The following is a 23,947-nucleotide window of genomic DNA, read 5'->3' on the forward strand; positions in this document are numbered from 1 at the left end:
TAACTGTACATGATAAAAAGAAATTAAAGAAGGATAATATGGAAGGACAATTTTGAAATATGAATTTGGATATATTATAAATTTGGAAATCGGAAAAAAGAAATAAACAAAAATGTAAGCTGTAAATATTTGGGTAGGTTGTTCCAGGATTGCTAATACGAATTAACGGTAAAGTTTACACTATATAGAGAGAATGAACTTGTTTGTTACAACCCGGGATTGGGTCTAGTTCACGTTCATCCTGGTGAAGTCATTAAGTTTGTTAATACCATTAGGGCGGAATGACTTCAGCCTGTGCATCCTCACTTCTTTCCAAGGGGCTAAATTTCTGTCCCACGCCACATGAGGTCGACGAAAAACAAGTCAGAGAGGACACCCGAGCTTTCTTTCGGAGACTTCGGTTGAAGGAGCACTTTTCTAGAAAAGACTCCGAAGTTGACTCTTATGACTCTTCTCAGCCACAATTGCACGACCTAGAGGAACACAAACTCTATCGGCCAAAAAGTGACTAGGAACCTGCACCGGGCAAATGCGGAGCCCTTGAGTCGTATATTGACGCCGTTGAGTCAGACATAGAGAAACTCCTTTCAATGCCAGACAAGGCTCCCGACAATTTGAGTAAGGAAGAGAGATCCGCCTTACAATCATTAAAGAATCGGGATGACATTGTAATCAAGAAAGCAGACAAAGGCTCTACAGTAGTAGTACTTGATAAAGAGACGTACATGGCGGAGGCCCATAGACAACTCTCAGACGAACGTTTCTATAAGAAACTGGACTCTGACCCTACTAAAGAATTCTCCACCGCCATCACCAAAACTCTTGACGAAACGTTTGAGAAAAACGAGATTGGTATCAACGTCTATGAGACACTCAATCCTATTGACTGTAGACCAGGACAATTTTATCTGCTTCCTAAGATACACAAAGAAGGTATGCCAGGTCGCCCTATAGTTAGCGCTATTGGACACCCCACGGAGAAAATTTCTGAATACATCGATTTACATCTCCGTCCACATGTAGAGAATTTGCCATCCTATCTCAAGGACACCACGGACTACATTAACAAGACGCCCTCTACTGGCCTTCCAGATCATACCCTTCTCGTGACTATGGACGTCCCATCTTTGTACACCAATATTCCGCACGATGAGGGTATCGAAGCCTGTAGAGAAGTCTGGGAGAGTAGATCCATACAAATTCCTTCTACCGAGTCCCTTGTCAAGCTCCTTGAACATGTTCTCAAGTATAACAACTTCATGTTTAATGGAGAACATTACCTGCAGGTTAATGGCACTGCTATGAGTACGAAAATGGCACCATCTTATGCCAATATTTTCATGGGCAGACTGGAGCGCAACTTGCTACTTCAAGCACCATTTAGGCCCCTTAGCTGCTTGCGTTTCATTGACGATATAGAGATGAAGTGGGTGGAATGTCGCGAGAGCCTCGAGGCATTCATTTCGTTTGCCAACACCTTTCATCAGTCTATCAAATTTACAGTAGACGTATCTAATTCGAAAAACATATTCCTAGATACTACATCTACCCTGACTGATGGTGAAATCGAGTTCAGTCTCCACACGAAACCCACAGATTCCCATCTGTATCTTATGCCAACTAGCTGTCATCCCCCACACACATTTAAGGGTGTGCCTAGGGTCTAGCCACCAGAATTCGGCGCATCTGTTCATCCCCTGCCTTATATCAAGAACAAAGCGGTCTCCTTAAGTCCCACTTATGCAAGAGAGGCTACAATGCCCGCACCGTACAAACTGCTATTGATGAGATGGCGGGACATGACAGGCAAAACCTATTACGCTACAAGGAAAAAAACAATAGCGGCAGGGTCCCTCTGGTAACGACATACCATCCCGTCCTTAAAAACCTCAGCGGTTATCCTTCAAAAGAATCTGCCAATTCTCCACTCAAATAAACGAATGGCAGAGGTCTTTAAGGAGCCCCCATTGGCTGCATACAGACGCCCGAGGAACCTAAAGGACATGGTAGTAAGAACCAGATTGGACAATCCATTACCTAACGGGGGCTTTAAAACTTGCTCTGACAGAAGATGTCTTCTCTGTAAGTACAGCTCTGACACAGACAGCTTTAACAGCCCCGTTACAGGCCGCAGCTACAAAATACTAGAGAATTTGTCCTGTCAAACAGACAACTGCATTTATCTCATCAGTTGCAAAGTTTGCTCCAAACAGTATGCTGGTGAAACAGGAGATCTCCGCAGGAGAGTCAATAATCACCGTTTTACCATTAGGACCAAAAAACTCAATGAACCCGTTGGGGAACATTTCAACCTTGAAGGTCACAAATGGGAGGACATGACAGTAGTGGTTATTGACCATAATCCAAGATGGACAGACACGCAGAGAAAAGGCAAGGAAAAGTTCTGGATGCACAGGCTGAAGTCATTCCGCCCTAATGGTATTAACAAACTTAATGACTTCACCAGGATGAACGTGAACTAGACCCAATTCCGGATTGTAACAAACAAGTTCATTCTCTCTATACATAGTGTAAACTTTACCGTTAATTCGTATTAGCAATCCTGGAACAACCTACCCAAATATTTACAGCTTACATTTTTGTTTATTTCTTTTTTCCGATTTCCAAATTTATAATATATCCAAATTCATATTTCAAAATTGTCCTTCCATATTATCTTTCTTTAATTTCTTTTTATCATGTAGAGTTACGCTAATTTGAGAGAATAAGACAATGTACGATTTACTGTTGGTCGTAATTAATTAGCAATAATTAATTCGTTCAATTATGTAAATCACACTTCACCAGAGTACACCAGATAGACCGGACGCAATTCATAGCGCTCCGGATTTCTTTGTTCACAACTGTTTATAAACTCCCAATTAAACATGTAACATTGTAAATATTTAGTGTTTGGTAGTTTAGTAGTAGTGCTAGTTGTTTTTGCTTCTCTATTTCCTTTGTTTTTATGACTTCTTAACTTTTTTCTTTGTCCTGAGGAAGGGACAGGTCGTCCCGAAAATTTGACAATTATTATTGTTCGTGTCGTTGGTCATATTTAGTGCTTTATATAAATTTCCATCCGTGACCTTGTATCTACTTAGTAGATCCGACACTTAGGATATACAGTGTTGTTGGTTTTTAGTGCTTTATATATATATATATATATATATATATATATATATATATATATATATATATATATATATATATATATATATATATATATATAATCCTTTTATCATGTTTCTTTATATACACATGTATAAATGTTTTTTTTTTCTTCAATGACTATTGTTGTAACCACAGGCCCTTAGATCGCTTTAAAAAAATTAAGGTGTTAAAAAAAATATCTTTTTTATACACCCCGATTTTTTAAAGTCGGATTTAAGCGATCCAAAGGCCTGTGGTTGTAACATAATAAAATATGCACATTCACTATATCTCGTGTATAAGCATTAATCAATGAATATACAATTATTCATTCCTCTCAATATTATATAACATCACTTGGATCCGCCTCCTTTCTTTGTTGCTTCTCCAGGGTCATCAATTGAACTAGTAAAACCTTATATACAAAAATGTATTTTGTATTGAATTTTACTTATTCAAGTAAAATCATCCCTATACTTTCTGTCAGTCTAAATTCTTCATTTAAGTTATATAGTTATATTGGTAATTTTTGGCGGACATTATAAGGCAGTGAAATATACATGTATTAAATCTTGTATTCAGACAATCAATTTATTTCTGACAGGAAGTCTTTTTGACCATTAGTTATGATATAGTTTCAGCATTATAAACTGTAGGATCAAGGTGTATTGATATAAACATTTATCTCACAAACATAAATTGCATTTGAAAAATCGGATTATTATTTTCCGCAAATGATTGGTTGATTGATTGTATGTTGTTTAAAGTCCCATTCGAGACTTTTTTCACTCGTATAGAAACGTCACAGTATGCTGGTGAAAGGCTTCCGCATTTGAAATGAATTTGTGGCATCTGAAACAAAATGAGAAATTTATGATGTTTAAGGTTCTCCATCCTTTAGGTTCTGAAAATCAGAAATTGGTCACAAAAGTCTGTGACTTTATACAAGATTAAGTGCGTCTGTCCATGCTATTTTATATAAAATAAAATGTGTCTATCCATGCCATTTTATAGAAAATGAGATGTGTGTATTCATGCCATTTGAAGCAGCATATTAATACTGTCTATTACATTATACAGCAAAAATTAAAAGTTTCCACTCTTTCTTTAAAAAGGGGAATAAAATACTTAATGATACATTTCCAATAAAAAATCACCAATAAATATATTCCAGGATTTAATAATAATAAACAATGGATTTTAGTGGAATTCGAAAAATAATATGTTTTGAAACCTTTTAATTCATTCAGTTTCTAAAACATAGCTTATACATGTACACCAGGGATTTATTAAGTGTAGTTAGTATGTGCTATCCCTGTAACCCAACCAACACAACACACTGAAATCATCATCGATGATATTAAGAAGCATGAAATGAAAATTGTTGCACTAAACGATTTTAGTTTTTATCCTTAGTTTAAGACTAATTAAAGCATAATTTCAAAAGTTCTTATTCCTTGAATTGAATTGAACATATTTTATTGCAATAAATATACAATGGGATTGGGCACAAGTTCTTAAAACTTATTACGCCCTCTCCCTACATGAGAAGTCAATAAAGTTTGAGTTACATGTGTTACACAGTTTTAGAAATAAAGAACCACGCACGCTAACTCTTGATTCCCGCCTACATTTTACACCCATTTAAATCAATACTAATGGCAATTTGGCCGTAAAATCTTTGTTGAATGCAAGGAACAGTTCAATGGTAATTGACTGATAATTTTAATTCCAGTGTTAAATAGTTAATTATCCCTAATTCCAGCTATTTAAATAAGGGGGGTAGACGATATTTTTCATTGAAATTGGGCTTTAAAGTATCACCACATTTTAAAATATTCTTGGATATGAATAAATGTTCCTTAAATCTTTTGTTATGTTTTACTCATATAAAATTAAACATATATCATCAATAAAATGCGATGCTTTAGTTGTAAACCCCTTTGAAATTGGGGGACAAAAATAAGCATTATTGTAGTTTTTTTGTCTGTAGACATATGTCCTCCCCCCCCCCCCCCCCCCCCGTGAAACACAAAAAGCTTTGGCATGAATTTGTGAAATAATAGTCCATATTACCTGTAAAAAGGAATTTTTGTTTCAAGGGGGAGGGAGATGTTTTAAAAATATTTTCCGTTTTCCATTGATTTCTATAGTGAAAAACACAAGTTTTACCAAAATTATAGAGTTATCTCTCTTTGTTTTCCCAAAGAAACAATGTTTTATGAAATTTCATATAAATATCTATATAGATATGAAAAATCATTCAAATGTGTTAACTTTTGAAAATTGACTTGGAGGTAGGCGGGAGAACAATGCTATCGTTCGCAGTTCTTTGATAAACTCATAACATGAATTTATAAACTGCAAGAAAATTTGTGATATACAAATGCAATACATAAACATTTACAATAAATTATGTAAATCTGCCAGAGTGCTGAATATATGAATGCACAATGGAAAAAAGATATTCATTTTCAGCAACGCTTAGTGAAGTATCCCCCCACAGTAAAGTATGGGTACAATATGAACCTTATCAAATCTCAAAAACTTATCGAAAAAATCTTTCCTGGCCTTAGTATAATTAGAACAAGAGAAAAAATAATGTGTGTCTTCTACTTCTTCATAAGAACAAAATGGACTTGATATAATGTTACACCTATAGAGATCAATATTTAATGCATGTTTATCCTCCTTTCCGGAGGATAAACATATTTAAAGAAATGGTAGATTTGTGGTTTAAAAAATACCAATTTTAAAACAATGCACTTACGCCAATACACTGTGTGGCATTTATCATTCCATCGCTTGCTGTGATATCATTCGTAACAGGTGAGACCAATTAAGGTTCAGATCGTATCTAACTGGGTCGAACGACTTGTATGAACACTACCACAAAGCAATTGAAGGGGCCAATCGAAACTTCTCGGGCCTTTCCGACAAGCGGAAAAACAATCGAAACTTCTCGGGCCTGTCCGACAAGCGGAAAAACAACGAGGTTGTTTTTTTCCGACCTCTGACGGAAAGACCCGAGATGATGCGATTGTTGAAGGGGCTTCAAAACATTAACATTTTTTTTCAATACTACTGTCATCATTTTCTAAGTGAAGCAATGTGGATCTAAGGATACTTAGTCTATATAATGTGTGCATAAAAGAAAATCGAAAAATTTTCAAGTACAGGTTAGATAAATTTGCATAAGCAAAATTGACAAAAAGATGTCAGCCCTCCTCACTAGTATAGTTCTGACCATTACTCTATGATTTTGATATGATTTGGTCCATGACAAACCTTAGGTCATGAGCAACAATATACTCATTTTTTAAATCAACTTTCTCAAAGTAATAGTTTGGAAACGATTTCACTACTGTAAACAGGGTTTTTTTTTCGTCCCGTATTATATTTGCTCTTTCCACACTTCCAAACAATTTTGCCCAGTTTTAAATTTGCCAGGACATTAAAGGGATAATGCTTGCGTCGTTGTATATGCCCTTTTTAAATTCGCCACTTGTGACGAGGGCGAAAGGGTCAAAAATTAAAACGTTGGCAAAAATTTCCCTGTATACAGTATACGTATTTTATTACTTATGTCCTTGATATCTTTCCTTGGGCGAAAATCACGACACACCCTCAAGGTCACGGGCAGGGACATAATTACGTAATCAAGGGATTGAGAGTTAAGGTCCTAACGATTGTTTGTTTGTTTGTTTTTTTCTTGACAAACTTAGAAAAATCAATTTTTTACCCCCCTTTAGGCATGTTAGTGGGAAAGACAATAATATTTTTTCTTATTCAGTGTTCAGTTCAAAAGCTCTGCTCGTTAAGGATTTTATTTTTGCCCTTTTTTTGTTCAAATTATTTTTTTTAATATTGTTTTTATTTTATTTTTTTTTCAAAATTCCATCGGTTTTTAGCTCACCTGAGCCGAAGGTGATGTAGTCCTTCTGTCTGTCCGTCTGTAAACTTTTCATATTTTCGACTTCTTCTCAAGAACCACTGGGCCAATTTCAACCAAACTTGCCACAAAGTATCCTTGGGTAAAGGGGATTCAAGTTTGTTCAAATGAAGGGCCACGCCTTCTTCCAAGGGGAGATAATTATGAATTCGTGAAAAATTAATGACATCATTAAAAAATCTTCTTCTCAAGAACCACTATGCTTGAAAATATGAAACTTATGTGGAAGCATCCTCAGGTAGTGTAGATTCAAATTTGTTCAAATCATGACCCCCGGGGGTCGGGTGGGGCCACAATGGGCGATCAAAGTTTTACATAGGAATATATAGGGAAAATCTTTAAAAATCTTCTTCTCAAGAACAGCAAAGCCATGATTGGTCATATTTACATGGAAGCATCCTCAGGTAGTGTAGATTCAAGTTTGTTCAAATCATGACCCCCGGGGGTAGGGTGGGGCCACAATGGGCGATCAAAGTTTTACATAGGAATATATAGGAAAAATCTTTAAAAATCTTCTTCTCAAGAACAGCAAAGCCATGATTGGTCATATTTACATGGAAGCATCCTCAGGTAGTGTAGATTCAAGTTTGTTCAAATCATGACCCCCGGGGGTAGGGTGGGGCCACAATGGGCGATCAAAGTTTTACATAGGAATATATAGGAAAAATCTTTAAAAATCTTCTTCTCAAGAACAGCAAAGCCATGATTGGTCATATTTATATGGAAGCATTCTTAGATATTGTAGATTCAGGTTTGTTCAAACATGACCTCTAGGGGTAGGGTGGGGCCACAATGGGTGATCAAAGTTTTACATAGGAATATATAGGAAAAATCTTTAAAAATCTTCTACTCAAGAACAGCAAAACCATGATTGGTCATATTTAAATGGAAGCATCCTCGGGTAATGTAGATTCAAATTTGTTCAATTCATGCCCCCCCCCCCCAACAACAACAACTTTTATATTTAAATTTTTCAACCTTTCAAAACTGAACTGATTTCTGCTTTTTCCTAGCCACAGTGCTCAGGTGAGCGATGTGGCCCCTGGACCTCTTGTTTATATATCATACCAATATATCTATCAATGGTTGAATAAAATCGTAAGAATTGCTCGGTTCCTAGATTTTTTTTTTTAGTAGAAATGGATGTTTCAGATATAAAGATCTTTGTCAGATGACTAAGATGATTAGAGGAGAAGAAAATAAAGCTCAAAACTTGATATACTTTAAAAAAAAATTATGGGTGATGTTTCATTACATTATGATAATTTTCAATTTTTTTTAACAGTTTTATGTGATATAATACATTTATAGAATAATTTCAGGTGTGAAAAGAAATTACCACAGACATATATAGCAAGTTTTATTATTTTTCTTGCCGAAATAAGTGAGACGAGTCCACCCACCGCCTTCATAATGATCGATGGCTTCTAAAGATATCAAACAAGCGAAATTGATGCCCACACATATCTTATTATCAGGTTATACATCTATTTATGATGTGTAACCATGAAAAATGCTTATGAACCATGATGCTTTAAAGTTTCTCTTTCAAAAGTACATAAACATATATTTTCTCAGCGGTTGTTTGGGGGGGAGGGGGGGGGGATGCATAACATTAAGGAAGTAAGTTTTACCAGCCAACTTTCCTTAACCACTGTAAAATGAAATGCCAATATTTGAGATATTATAAGTCAAAAGATTCAAAACCAGAAGTGAACGCTTGCGGCTCATAAAAAATAGAACTAACGAATAACTAAGAAAACAATAGTGTATGTCATATGTAATCGAAAATGCGAAAACTTTATTTTTGCGTATCTATTCTCGTCATTCTCGCGTAGGCCTATATTTGTACTAATAATGATTATATATAAAAACTAGAGCCGAGCTCGTTGCAGAGCAACGAATAGGTCTTCCGTTGGAGCAGTGACCTTGAGTCAAGGTCATGCCATATTCTAAGATGATAAATAATCTTTTAAGGGACTATCAACTTGCAATGCTTCGCCAGTAGAAAGACAATAAAATAATGTACACTTTCTATTTCGTGACCTTGAACTTGTCCAGATGACCTTGCGTCAAGCCATGACACACTCTGGTTATGACGCAAACCTATCTGTGTTACCGACTTGACAAGTTAACACATGTTCTTTCAGACCACACATCCAGTAAAAGCATCTTGTTCTTGGTGACGTTGAACTTGAGTCAAGGCCATGACACAGTCTGTATGATACCAACAATACCCATTCTGAGTGTTTCCAACTTGACAAGTTTACACATGTTTTTTTCATTTCGTTTCCATATAGTTGTAATTTATTACTTTTAACTCGCTGGCTTCAAATTTTATTGTATATATGTTTTATGTCCAATTTCGATATTGAAAAACGTCGGCATCTTTGAGTACGTGTACAAGGTGCATTACGTTACCCTATCACATCATGTTTTATAACGCAGACCATACATGTATATATAGTCAGCATTATAAAAAAAGGTTAAAAAAAAAAAACATTTTATTCATCAAAAATCTCTGCTTAATTATCTTTGCCGATTTCTTACAGAACTAGAGTGTTCCCAGGAATGCATGTGTCCCTGCTTTTAGCTTCATTAAAGATGTAACTAAGTCTAAAAGTTATCAGCTATTTATTTGCTAAGGCATTGAATATAGTTCATGCCAAAAAAAAACAAAACAAAACAATCCAGGGATAGTAAGACTGCAATAGAATCTAACAATCAAATAGAAATGCAAATCCTTAACCCCTGAAAGCTAAAATGGATATTAATGAAATTTGAATAAATTTATTATAAATAATTATATATAAATTATTTAAGTACGTGATTTCAACAATCCTTCGAAAGAGGCTTCAGTCTTTCATATCAGCAATTGTCAGTCTACACCATCCATTTTGGAATACCGGAATGTATTTTCATGGTACTTAAATTTCAGTTTTTGTGGTTTCTTTATTTCATACAGTGTCAAAATACATTGTCATGAGATCATAAACATGTATAACCAGTGTGCGAAATTAACGGTAGACCGATACACAAAATCTATAGAAAATGCGCCCGGTCTATAGCAAGGTGAATATCTCAAGACCAATTTGTCTATAGAGTAAAATTGGCCGTTTTAAACAATACAACTTTTCAGCCAAGGAAAAACTTATGCTTCAATGCTCTATTGTTCATAAATTTCCTTCATCTAATCCATTTTGCAGTACTACATGTTTTATTTATTCCTAAAACGATTGTAATTTTGTTGTAGTCCGAATTTCCTCAATTCCTCTGTTTATTGTAGATACGTCTAAATATCCCATAAAATTATTTCCTGACTCAGTAAACCAAAGAATGGGTATTGGTTTGATTTATATCACATAAAAAATATAATTAAAATACATTTTAATTTTTCACATGAAAAAAAAAAAATCAATGTTCACTCTTAGTCTATAATCTATAGGTATATATGCACCTTTGCAAAAGGGGATAGAAAGATAATTAAATTCAGTGATATTTATGCATGACTATTGATTAACTAGTACATAAAATATCTCAAGAGATCTATACGGTCTCATGCAAAGGGCCGGTCTCCACGTCCCGCAGAGGGAGTCGAACCCACGATGTAAAGATTAACTCCTTACTCCGCGACTCTAGAGCAAACACTCAAACCACTGCGCCACGCGGGCGACGTGGTGGTATTCGAAACCACAACTACGAATCGTAGGGGTAGAAACATTTTGATAAATGTATTATCATTATGAAAATCATGTTCTGACTTAAGGTCAGACGATACGTTCCTCAAATATCTGTTCTGTATATCATCGTATTTTGTGGTAAATATTCAAAATTTTAATTACCTTCTGATTTCTAAACTAGTTTCTAATTGTCTTTAAAAAATTGAAACACTAAAAAATGTGTTATTGGCTAATTAAGTTTTTTTCCAAAAGGATTTTATAGGAAAAACATCCTCTGGTATCTTGCACAAATGCCTGGTAAGGTACCTCAATTTTTTGCGAGTAAACATGTTAAAGTAGCAATGCTTCAATGACAAAATCTTAGAAAAAATTATATGTTATTGAGGAACGTATCGTCTGTCCTTAAGCCTGTAGAACGCAATTTCATTTTCTTCTGGGACGGGGCACAAACAATCAAATTTTTTTGATATCTAAGCAAAAAAAAAATAATAATAATAAAAATAAAAACATAATTGCGGGGGTGGGGGGGGGGGGGGCACGACCATATAGCTTTAAGCTATATAGTGACTAAGAAGGAATAACTCGTCATTTGTCAAAGTCTTTTACCTAAACTCTTCACTTTTAATTGTCAATGACAGATTCTTGTTACAAAGTGAAAAGTATACATTTATATGTAGTACAGCTATCCATCTCATATGCATAATCTATTTAATGAATCGTTTTATCCTAAAGGGAAAGTGAAATCTCAATCAAAATTTGTCACAAATACTGGACTCTCTGATTAATTATAATATACATGTAAGAACGGATCGTCAATTAGGACTGCAGGTTTGATAAATTCACAGCATGCATCTTCAGCCTTAATTAAAACGTTGTTTCGAAATATTACACTGTATCTATAAAAGCGTAAAATTAGAATTGACCCAAAGAATATTTTACACCACAGGGGAAATGCTTCCGTGGCACCAGAAGTTTACAATTTTGATTGACAGGTGTAGCGCCGTGCATGGATTTCATGTAACTATGTAAAAATAAGAAATGAAGGGATCGAAAGAAAAAAGTTATTGTGATTGACATTGTAATTAAAACAGAGACAATTAACAGTAGTTTGGCTGTGCTGGCCTTTCTGACATTTGAAGTAAAGTTTAAGAATAACTTATCATTGAAATGAAGTTGTAAAAGTGTATTATCAATTATTTTCATTTTCATCATTAGATGTGCTAATAAGTTTGTTAAATTCAAGTCCATGTATATGTACTCCTTGTACATTTTTTTTTTTGAACCGCGCTTGCAAGTGTAATTAAATTATAAAAAGTTAACATACTTCTTAAATGCATGGCATTTACGTTACACAGTTCTGGACATTAGAATAATTAATCTTATAGTGTTGGCGATATTTTATCGTATGCTAAAAAATATGTATTACATAAAACATGTATTTTAAAAAATTCAGCACAATATAGCCTTTCAGATACTTATACATACAAAATCAGATTACATATAATATGAAATATTTTATTGAATATTATGATCTCTTCTCTGTAAACAGGTGTGTTTTGAAGAGGACATTGAAGGCGAAAAGGGGCTCGAATAGCCGCCAGTTTTTTTTTCTTCGGAAAGCTGTACAGTTATCTTGGACGACATATCGCGTACAAGTACAGTGTACAAAACAGCAGTGAAAATAAAAATAATGAACTCAAAGTTTAATTCTCTTCTCTCAATTATTTTGTGAAACATAATTACCAACAAAGATATAAGTTTTTACCAGAGTGTATACAAAGCGACTTTTCAAGCGGTACATGAAAGCGTTTGACGCGTGACCAGGTACGTGTAATTGCTTTCAAAACATGCAAACTCAGACTACAGTATCAGGTAGCGCAGGTTGCTGGCCTGTCAATCAAATCAGCAGCTATTGTTTTATTTTTGTATGATTGTCGGGCGGTATGTTATCGATCTTACGCTAGGTAGATTTTGTGGGCGTTAATGGAAAATTGGGTGTTTAATAAAAAGCACATGTACTTGTCATATGCTGGAGTTACAAAACTATAGTCGACAGAGTTTTTCACATAGCATGTTAAAAGTTGGTGTAATCATAAAGATAGCCATTTTAAAAGGAAAATAATGTAAAAGTGTTTAGCAATGCGTCTTATTGTTTTCAAAATATATCTCTTTTGAATTCTTTGTCTACAAACCTTGTGTGTCAAGTTAGAATTATCTGCAGAATTAACCACACGCAATGAATCTCCGAAATTAAACACATAATAACACATAATTGAGAAATAAATCGTTTATTAAATACATGTATGCAGTTTAAAGATTAGGATTCATGAAATCGGGGACCTTTATACGTCCTTAATAAAATATTTTGGATTTAAATTAAATCAAATTAAGATAAGAATAAATGACTTAATTGAATGATCCGGTATGATTTAAAAAATAATTTTCCGTAAATCATTGTGTCAGCAAAATGAATATAGAACGACAATGTTTTGTGTATGAGCATTAATAGCTGCTTCCTCGGCTACATAATTAGGTTACATAAACAAACACAAAATCCGGGTATATGTGAAACGCAGTTAAATGCAGTTAAAGACTGATTTATTTTTTGCTAACTTTTTTTTTTAAAAATTAAATATAGTGTATGTTTCAACGTTAAACGACGAAAAGATGTTTTGTTTACGAACGCAGGTCGCTGGTTCACACGCAATGGATCTCCTGTAATTTCGGCCACAATAATTTAATAAGTATATCACCAACATGACCAACATAGATAAGATGAAATAATTTGAAAGATCCGATTTGACTAAAAAAAAAAACAATTATCCGTACATAGTTGAGTTTGCAAAATAGATTTAGAACAGCAATGCCTGTTTAGTGTATGGCCACTGATCACTGGATCTAGGTCATGCGTGATCGGGGGATGGCCGGTTACGTAATTATAAACAAAAACAAACCCCGAGACGTATTGAAAATGTGTGACTCAATAATTTGGAATGAAACCACAGAACACGTAAAAACTTATTTTAAAGTAGTATTAGTATTTATTATGGATAGATTTATCATTTATAGCAAGTTTATTTCAGTTATGCGCATAAAGATTTCACCTTCACTTGTCTAATGAAACTAGTTACCTGTATATGGGTCAAGCTTCTAGCTCATTTATTAAAAAAGACTCGAACAAAATAACAAGTTCATGAGATCAATAATATGTTAAAGAACAACTTTTTTAGCGACAGCTATATCGAAATATTTACCGTTTTTGAGTTATAAAACGAAAACTTTCAAGGACCCTAGATCCCTAATTTAAGGGACCAGCCCCTTTTTGGAGGTGCCAAATGAAAGACCTTAAAATTGTGCTCAGCTTTTATTCAACATGTCTTAACAAAATATTTTTAGTTTAAAAGATACATAGGAAAATATGTGTAAATTTTCGCGCTTTTAGGCGTTCTAATTTTTTACCCCTATCTAGCGCCATTTTGAACACAGAAATCAAAAAACAAAAATAGATGTGCACAACTTCAATGCTTCTATTATTTAAATTCGGTAGAATTTCTACTCCAGCTTTTGTAGTCTCGGAGCCTTTATCCGGAAATGAAGAGTCCTAAATTTTCATTTAAAGGGAGATAACTCAAAAGCGGAAGTAGATTTTTGACATGTTTGACAGCATTCTGATAGAGTTTTGTAACGTCTATAAACCCTGCAAATTTGAGCAAAATCCGTTGAGAAATGAGCGAGATATGAGGCCTCAAAGTTGGCGTCTAGAAAGGAGAAGAAAAAAAAAAGAATTATAATCTTAACCATCAGAATCAGTAGAAGGTCTTCCGTTGTGACGGAAGACCTTAATTAGCAAATTTCGTGAAAATTTTGTCACGCTTCTAAATACTAAATGACTATTTTGCAAAAATAAGGTGCCGCAAACACACATGCAGTATCCACACAGTAGCAATAAGGTGCATGTTGACATAGATAGAATGCGTATTAGCATAATTTCTGGTATATTGGCACAATTAGGTTGCTCCCAACCAGTAAGATGTCAGTTCTGGGGTCGATTATATTGGTGGCATATTTTTCCCCTAAATGATTATTAATTTTCTTCAGATGACAAGCAAGACGCAACATTCAAGATAATTATGTAAAACATGCTAAATACTTATATTCTAATGTCAGCGTGCAAGAACTTTAAAAATTCAATTCCATTAAAATGTACAAAGTCTGGATGTGACCATGTTTTCGAGACACAACTAATATACCAGACAATTACTATAGTATATTAAAGTGAGAGATAATTATGTCAACTTACAACTCACAAGTCACTGGTCAACATTTTAACATCACACAAAAAATTATGAAATGACAAAATTCGTCTATGGAAACTTACGTATCCAAAACAGAAATGTATGGAGACGTTATTTTTTCCTTATCTGGTAGCTATTTGCTATACCGATTATGTATTAATATTTTTTGAAGAGAATGTAACAGCTTTTGTGAAAAATATTTCACAAAAAATATATTATTTTATAAACATTTAAGATGCGAATAACTTTTAACCTATTGTCTCATTTTGAAGCATCAGTTTCACATCATGCAAAAACTTTTTAAAAATATTTTGTCGTAATCTTAATGATAACATTAATAGGAATAGAGATTATCTCCTATATGTCTGATTTTGTTTTAAAAAATTATATATATATATATATATATATATATATATATATATATATATATATATATATATATATATATATATATATATATATATATATATATATATATATATATATATATATAAATTCCGGAATTTATATGTTGTAAATATTTTTCATTGTCCTCATGTACCATATATTTTAGATGGTTTTGAGTGAATAAATGAACATGAAATATTTATTTGCATTTCATGTCAAAATAAGTAGCATAGAAATTATTTAGTAGACAAGATTTTTCTTCCTGAGAGTAAATACAGGTTAAAAAAAATTCCATGCATGATCACCTAAAGTAACCATAATGATTGTAAATATGCATATGAATTGGATTTTTTGAAGGAAATTATATCCCAGAAGAGCAATGCTCTAGAAAGGAGACTTTCTAAATTAGATGTATTTTTTCCGAGAAATGTCCTGCTTCAAATCCGAAACTGGACGTGTTTACGGGCGGAGGAGCAGTTATATGAAAGGGTCCTCATCTGTCTTGCCTGCCATAATGGAATTCACCCGAAACAGACTTATATAATGTGTTGAACTCGAATTCCTTTTTCTTCAATTCACAAAAGAAGGTTATATGTAAATTTGATCTGCCCCCTGTTTAATTTGCTTCTATGTCAGTTCTTGTATCTATCGTTTAAAATTTCGTTATTTTTTCTTTTTAAAAATTACTTTACCACGAAAAAGTCATATCATGTTACAATAAAATTGTATTTTTTGTGATCTTATATAAATACACCAAGGACGTCTCGACGTAAATATTCTATAGTATTTTTGTTTCCTACGGACTGATGAGGTAAATGTGGAGACATTTTATTATGATTATAATAAAATTATGCGATCTTAAAATATTGTTGTCAGTAAAATGCCAATATCTTGCTTTTTATTGCTGAAAGGTGGTACGCTAATGTGATACAATAATTAGTTTTTCTGAGAAAATATTTTGTAATAATTGCTTTTTTAAAATAAGGAAGTCATGACCCATGAGAACTACATGTGTATACAGCGATTAAGATATTTTCTGAATAAGGATATACAGCATACACTTTTCCTTTGCTTTGACTATCTATAGTTTGCTGTCTCGGTGTGGTATCTGACACGATAATGGCACCTGCCTTCTCTTAAAGCTCCCTTGAAACAGAAACAAACATCACGAATCAAATAATGGTGTGCTGGATAATTTTCACATTTTTAATGAAATTCTGTAAGTTATTATTCCTTCTTCCTCCTTCTTTTTTATTGCAACCTTCTTTTCTCTTAATTCCAGTAGAAAAAAAAATATAATTATATATTAAAGGGACATAGACACAGATTTGAAGTTAGTATTTTCTCAAATTTTCTGTAATATATCATGACTCATATGTTGCTATAGCATTTCACACGGAAATATAATTAAAAAAAATTATTTTATCTGGAAATTATTGAAACTATATAATATTAAAAACTTAAGAAAATATTAACTTCAAATATATGTCTATGCCCCTTTTTAATACATGTAATATGTGTTAATTTAGGATATACTTTTTTCTTTATTTGCAGACATGATTTCCTCAAGCTTCTCTCGCTCCCAGAAACTTGTCTTCAGTGCAGATGATATCAAGGGCTGGAGATTTTTGTCCACTGTCGGAGAAAACGAGACTTCTTTTATTTACGTGATAAACACAACAAATGTTTGTGTCGGCTCCATATGTTCTGAAGAATGTGATCTAACCATTGTTCCGGAAGAAGATTTATCTAATTTGCAAAATGGAACAATAAAGTGCAAGAACCGTTTACAAATGAAACAGTGTAGGATGACTGGCTATAGAAGTATTTCTTTCAGCGTCAAAAAATCATGTAGAAATCATTCTAATTACACCCGATTAATTGTCATAGATAACAGAGAAAATATTTGTGATGATGATATATCAAATTGTTTTGAAGGTATGTACATGTAAAATCATCTTTATAACAACGTTAAACTACATTTGTTGGATTTAATAAAATGGCTTCTCATGGCGTCCTTACAATTCAGCTGATATGGAACCACATCAATGCATGAAAAGAATATAATTATGATTCTCCTTTTCTTTACTTTCCTTTTTTTCTATTTAGAGTTTTCTTTTACATCAACTACGTCCCAAAATCCTAAAGACAATGGAACAGATAATATAACCACAGCATCTCTCGGGAGTTCTCGTGTCTCTACATCCAATATGAACACAGTATACACCGGGAGTCCTCGTGTTTCAACATCAAGTATAACCACACTAAACCCCGGGAGTCCTCCAGTTTCTACATCCAATAAGACAACTCAATGGAAAACTTTCACTTCGTCCCCTATGTCAAATTACACAGATCTCACAGAAAATGGTACTGATTTTACCACATCTAATATGCGCATGTTTTTATTTTTCTAACCTTCAGAATAATAAAGATATTTTTTTTCTATTCAGACTTTTTAGCATCACTTGATTCATCAAATTCTTTTTTTTTCAGCAACTCCATCATGTTGTGAATCAAGCAAAACATTTTCTCCCTCAAAAAACAACAGAAAAATAAGTAAGTTAATTCATATGCTAGAAATTTTAAAGTTTAGACCTAATAATTTTGTTTTGTTGTGCTTCGCAAAGAACATTAAAATTTGATGCAGTGTTACATGCTTGAAGCATCGTGGTTTTCTTGGCTTACAGCACAAAAGTGACAATGTATTAAGATATTTTATGCTTCAAACATCAAAATTTAGCGATTTACTTAGTAATATTTGGTATTGATTTATCACCTTTTGTATACTTTACAGGTCAGAAAGATATGGACATAGCCCTGGCAGTCACTGTTTCTATATCAGTGTTGGTCGTGTCTGTCATGTTGTTCCTGATCGGCAGGTGCGTCAGGATAAACGTCATCTAGTCACCAGTGGGAAAACTCGGAATGTTCTATATTTCGAATTGCCCATCTCCTTACCTTTAACGCCCTCTCTCTCACACACACAAACACATTTGAAACACAAGGAAACAATACTGTATACAGGGTTATTTTCGCCCTTTCACATTTGCAAGCAATTTTGTCCCATTTTAAATTTGCCCGGTCACAGTTCTATTTTAAGAAATTATACCGTATACTTTGAATTCGCCCCGTTTTAAATTTGCGCACCCATGAGTAGGGCGAAAGGTTCGAAAATAAAACTGGGGCGAAAATTTCCCTGTATACAGTATGCGTCATCAACCATAAATTGATGATAAAAAAATATTTGATGTGTATTTGTCAAATGTTAGTCTTTTTTTAAACAAAATGTAAAATGTGCAGCTTTCTCTCACTCTGACAATTTGAAGACTTAATTTTAAATGGAGATCAAAACTTTATAATATATCTTCCACAAAGATATTGTACAGAAAAGGGGAAAAAAGCAGAATAATCAAAGTTTTCCAGCATTTCTGTAAGTCTCTGTTAATGACCCATATACACTGTTTTTTATCGTAGATAAATTCACAAAAAAGATTACCCATTGGTTTTCGTTATCATTAATTTTCTTAAATTACATACGCATCTGTTAGAATCATATAGTAATATACTTACTTTAACACTCCATTTCTTTCATCGTATATTTTCCAATTTTTTCCCCAAATAATGAATCAAATTTTGACACTGAAAACAATGTTAGATCTAATAGATCTGTGCAATTTAAGATCCATTATACCCCATAAAATACAAAAATTTACGGATTCATTAAATACAAATTATGAAAAATCATAGAATATTTTCCCGTCTTTGTCATTTTGTAATAAAACTTTTAGAACTTTGATCACTTCTAACGTTCCATATTTATTGGACGTACATTATGATATGAACAATGCTCGAGGTTTTATGGGACAATCCTTGTATTTTATTTTACCGAGGATGGATTTTCAAAATGATTGATGGTATTTTCAAAATACCGATTGCATAAAACATCTTTACTTAGCATGAATATTTCTTCAAAATTAATTAACAAATTAGACAGTTAACTTTCTTTTTAAATAGAAGTAAAAATAGTATAGCTATATACCTGCAGAATAATAACATGTTTTTATTTCTCTTCAGATTATTGTACAAAACAAGACATGTGACAAAAACAGAACCCTCCATCGCTTCGTTTGACATCGTTAACCCAAGTGATGGCATCCTTGAGGATCCGAGTGGATTTTTAAGGGAAACATACATCCACATTCGGAAGGTCTCGGAATCAAATACCGATGAAAGTCCCGTATCATCTCCACGTGAGCAAAATCAGGATTCGTACCCTGAGATGGGGGTGTCAGCGTTAAATTCCCGGTCACATTATGGTGAATATTCTACATTTACTGGCAACCGGAACTCACCAGAGGACTTCCCTCATAGGTACACGGCCCATAGAGACAGAGGGGATTTGTCCAAACCTAGAAAATAATTGTATAACTTTCAAATTTATAATTTTTTTTTTTATAGTGGTGAATTATATTTTTACTGAGCTCTTTATGTATGCAATGAATCTTCAAAAATAAAAAAAAAGTGAAAAAAGAACACACAACAAAACAAAATTTTTAATTCAAATATACATACCATTGAATATTATAAAGCTGGTTTTTGGCGGGTCACAAATTTGGCAAAAATTTGGTATACAAGGTATACCATTTAAATTGTCGAATATTCCTTATGTGAATCCTATTCCATATGTTTGGAATGCATTGTTATTGTACATATGTTACTTGTTTGATCAGCTTTGGCAAAAAAAAAATGTTCTAAGGTATGAAGGCTAAATACTTCTTTCAATCCAAGTTTTGTGCACCTAAAGCACTTCTAAGACATCACCTAAGATACTTTCTTGGTAAAGTGCCAACCAAAGTATATAAATAAAAGTCTAAATTTAACGATAATTTTGGTGAATCTATACACCCCCCCCCTCACCCCACCCCAAATAGGCTATACGGTAATTCATAAGTTGACTTTCTTTCTTTGTTCATCTTATCGACTGCATAGGAACCCTTGACTAAACGGATTTCAAATAATTCTCGGAAAGATACGAATGTTGTTTATAAAAGTGTAATTTTAGGGTATAATGGGTCATTGCTCCATGTTTTGTTAACCAAAAAATGTTTATCTTAACACATACATGTTCTCTGAGGATAAACTTTCAGAAAATGGAGCGAATACAAACTCATATGGAAAAATTGTGTTATAGTATGAGAAAATTTCATGGACAAATTCAATCTTTTTGAGATTTTGGCAAATTGTGGAGATTCTACATAAAGCATGCGTTAATGTTAGATGAAATACCAAAGAAAGTTTTGCTATAATTAAGATTTAATTTTTCAATTTCTTATTTGTCGCACCAAAGGCATTATGATCGCCTTGTTCGCCATCTTTTTACTGTAAAGTTGTCATTTGCAATTTCGGGAATGGTTTTAAAGTGTTTTACAAGTTGATTTTCGACTGATTTCGAATTATAGCAACCTCTGTTACACCTACAGAGAAGTTTTAACACCAATCCAAAATTACAAATTGAAACATTTTGCAAAGATGTTATGGAAACTCTATACGTTAACACTATTTATTCTTTACATAAAACGAAGATAGTTGTTTAAAAAAAAAGAATAAAATGCCATAGTGAGTATTTTCAGTTGCTTGATTGTATATTAAACCAATTATTTGTATCTGAATCATGAAATTGAACATGGCTTGACATGTCTGAGAGAAGTATGCATGTTAGGATTAAATTTCAATTTAGACGTAGTTCTTAACAATAAATAACAATATACTATCTCGATGATGATCACGAACAATGTCTCTATCTTATACATATTTGTATATAATGCAGGTGTATATGAATGATATCAGAGCTAAATATGTGACGTCATAATTCAAACACTACAGTATACCATGGCAGGTTTGGCGACTCTTTGTTTGGGTTTACTATATTCACTGATTTCAAAAGGTAACTTTAGGATCCTAAAAGAGTATCAGCGACTCAAAAAATCAATGAAGGCTTTAAAAATATAAATATTACGCTCTCTGGTATCTCCATTGTATATATTTTTCTTTCGAAGTTTTGAAAAGCAAAAGATTTTGTATATTGTTGAAAAAAAATTAATAGATACTCCCTGTGTCTATTTCATATCACAGTGTATGGATCTAACGGATGTCCTGAAAGCCAGAACATCACCATTGGAGTCTCCTACCAAAATGTTTCTTGGGACACAACTTGGTCAGACTTTCAAAGCAAAAACTGTGCGTGGCAGCTTAACCTGCTTACAATGTCTGGGGTCGTGAATTTTACCATTAGGGTAGACAAACTTGTTCTTAGCAGCCACGACTCTTTTGTTTATAACGGTTTTGGGATAGTAAAAACAAAAGTCGAGGACAAACTGCAGGTGTCTGTCTGTGAAGATAGAAAACAGCGATTCGAGTTGCTAATGTCTTCCATTGGTCGAGCTTACCAATTCAAGGGAAAGGCACTCTGCTTTTTTATTCCACACGGGGACTATAATTATGGACAGAATATTTTTACGAAGCATCGGCTTATTATAAAAATTGGGGTAAAATCAGCAAAACCAAAAATAGGTCAGTATAGTTTGATGTTTCCTCTATGATGTTGGGCACAGCTACATAATATGTCGAATCAAGATAACCATACATATTTTAAAATTGTTTTAATTATTACTGATGATTCCTTTTTTCGACTGTTACGATTATAAAATTGCAAAATTAGACATTGTTGCCATGATTTCCTCGCAAGTAATACATCGACTTGGTGAGAGACTAGTTATTTATTCATTTATTTATTCATTGGTGATATTTTACATTCTAGATAATATTGTCCCTGATAATCCAAATATCAGCATCGCTGTATCACAAAAACCTGGAATAGAGTCTAACCTCAGAACTCCAGGCATTTCTAGGAAAGAGACCACGAGTGCTTTAATTGTATCCTCCACAATTCCTTCGTCCAGTTCAGCATTTCATAAAGGCACACAAATAATACAACATGTACCTTTAACATTGCCGCAAGGTCAATCTCGGCCACATTTGATAGAAACTTCCAAAAACTCACCAATATTCCATCACCAATCAACACGTTCTAAGTTCTCAACTGATCGATCAACACGTTCTACGTTCTCAACTGATCGATCAACACGTTCTACGTTCTCAACTGACCAGTCCACACATGCTGAGTTTTCAACTGACCACGAGATCATCGCCACTAAAGTTTCGGCTCACATTACCCACAGCCCCCCTGTTCATTCCTCGGCTCGGTTCAAGACGATAACAACACCGTGGGCGTTGACCATACGCACCACAGAAACAACTGTTTGGTTTAGAGCCAGTACAATATCGGATAAACCGAAATACACGTCTTCAACTTATGGAACCACGTCTGGGGAAATTCATCATTCATTTGAAGGTAACAAAGTACTTGTCATCTTTTTTTTATATAAATGTTGATATTTACTATTTAGTTATGAAAAAAAGTTTTATTAATGAAATATTTTAAGCTTATATGTTGATAGATTATTTTTAGAACAGAATACCCGTATTTACGTCTTGGTCGGTTTGGTTTCTGGAGCTAGTCTGATTCTACTGATTGTTATGTCCGTGTAAGTACATGTACAAGTTGAAATTTTCAGTCGAAGAGAAGTGATAGGGCATTAGGATGGGTAAAATGTTTTACAGATGAGATTTTGTTTTCGTTCCAGTGTCATATGTAAAGTAAGAAGTATCCATCGTGATTCAAACACGGATGTTTACAGTATGGATTATGGACAGCCCTGGTCATGGCGGAAAAACTGGGTCATCAAGCGAACATTCAACGAAATCGAGGTTGATCACAAGAAAACGAAGTCAAATTTACAAATCAAACCAAGTTTACCCTACCGACCTTCAATCAACAAACATATTTCCGTTTCCCGCCAAAACACCGAGTCTTCACGTTTTAGTCATGACGAAGAGGATGTTTATGACAATGTTATTGCTATGTCAACAAGCGAATTTATTGCCACATTGGAAAAACCGGAAACAGACTCCGAGAAAAAATTTCATGAGTCCAGGGATAGTAAGAATTCAGCTAATAGCAGGAAAATATATTCAAAAGTCAGTAAAATGTGAAAGAGCTCCCCAGAGTCAACCTAAGACCTAAATAGATTTGTCTCAAACTACAAATACTAGTATCAGTTAACAGACCATATTTAGTGTTTCTGCATAAATCGAAGTATATACACATGTAATTTTTTTTTATGCCTTGTTCACAGATTTGTATTGTTTATAGATTTTTTTTTATATCGATCACTGTTAGTTACATCTTTACCTTTTTTCATTTAAAACTATAATACGCAAATATTTGTATAAATCAGTCACAAACGGAAGTATAACTAATATGGCATTATTTTAAAAACATTAATCGAAATATAAATACACGTACGTGTTGGTACGTAATCAAATCCACCATAAAGCCCTATGGGATTTGATCACGTGAC

At 33.6% G+C, this 23,947-nt stretch overlaps 1 protein-coding gene across 1 annotated transcript; it reads left to right on the forward strand.

Annotated features, from left to right (window-relative positions):
* The first annotated feature begins 590 nt into the window (after window positions 1–590).
* Window positions 591–19,887, forward strand: LOC133190645 (uncharacterized). The gene is made up of 6 exons (XM_061326337.1): window positions 591–933; window positions 17,022–17,405; window positions 17,577–17,834; window positions 17,961–18,023; window positions 18,262–18,346; window positions 19,542–19,887. The coding sequence occupies exons 1-6, from the start codon at window positions 591–593 to the stop codon at window positions 19,885–19,887; spliced, it is 1,479 nt and encodes a 492-aa protein (XP_061182321.1).
* Window positions 19,888–23,947: the final 4,060 nt, after the last annotated feature.

Source organism: Saccostrea echinata, unplaced genomic scaffold (assembly GCF_033153115.1).
Source record: "Saccostrea echinata isolate AGI-Se365-2 ecotype Australia unplaced genomic scaffold, CSIRO_AGI_Sech_v1 ptg000022l, whole genome shotgun sequence".
NCBI lineage: Eukaryota > Metazoa > Mollusca > Bivalvia > Ostreida > Ostreidae > Saccostrea > Saccostrea echinata.

Coding starts and splice junctions, on each gene's coding strand:
- LOC133190645 (XM_061326337.1), top strand. CDS start 591: ATGCCAGACAAGGCTCCCGACAATTTGAGTAAGGAAGAGAGATCCGCC. Junction 934..17,021: donor TCCTAAGATACACAAAGAAG/GTATGCCAGGTC, acceptor CTTTATTTGCAG/ACATGATTTCCTCAAGCTTC. Junction 17,406..17,576: donor TATATCAAATTGTTTTGAAG/GTATGTACATGT, acceptor TTTTCTATTTAG/AGTTTTCTTTTACATCAACT.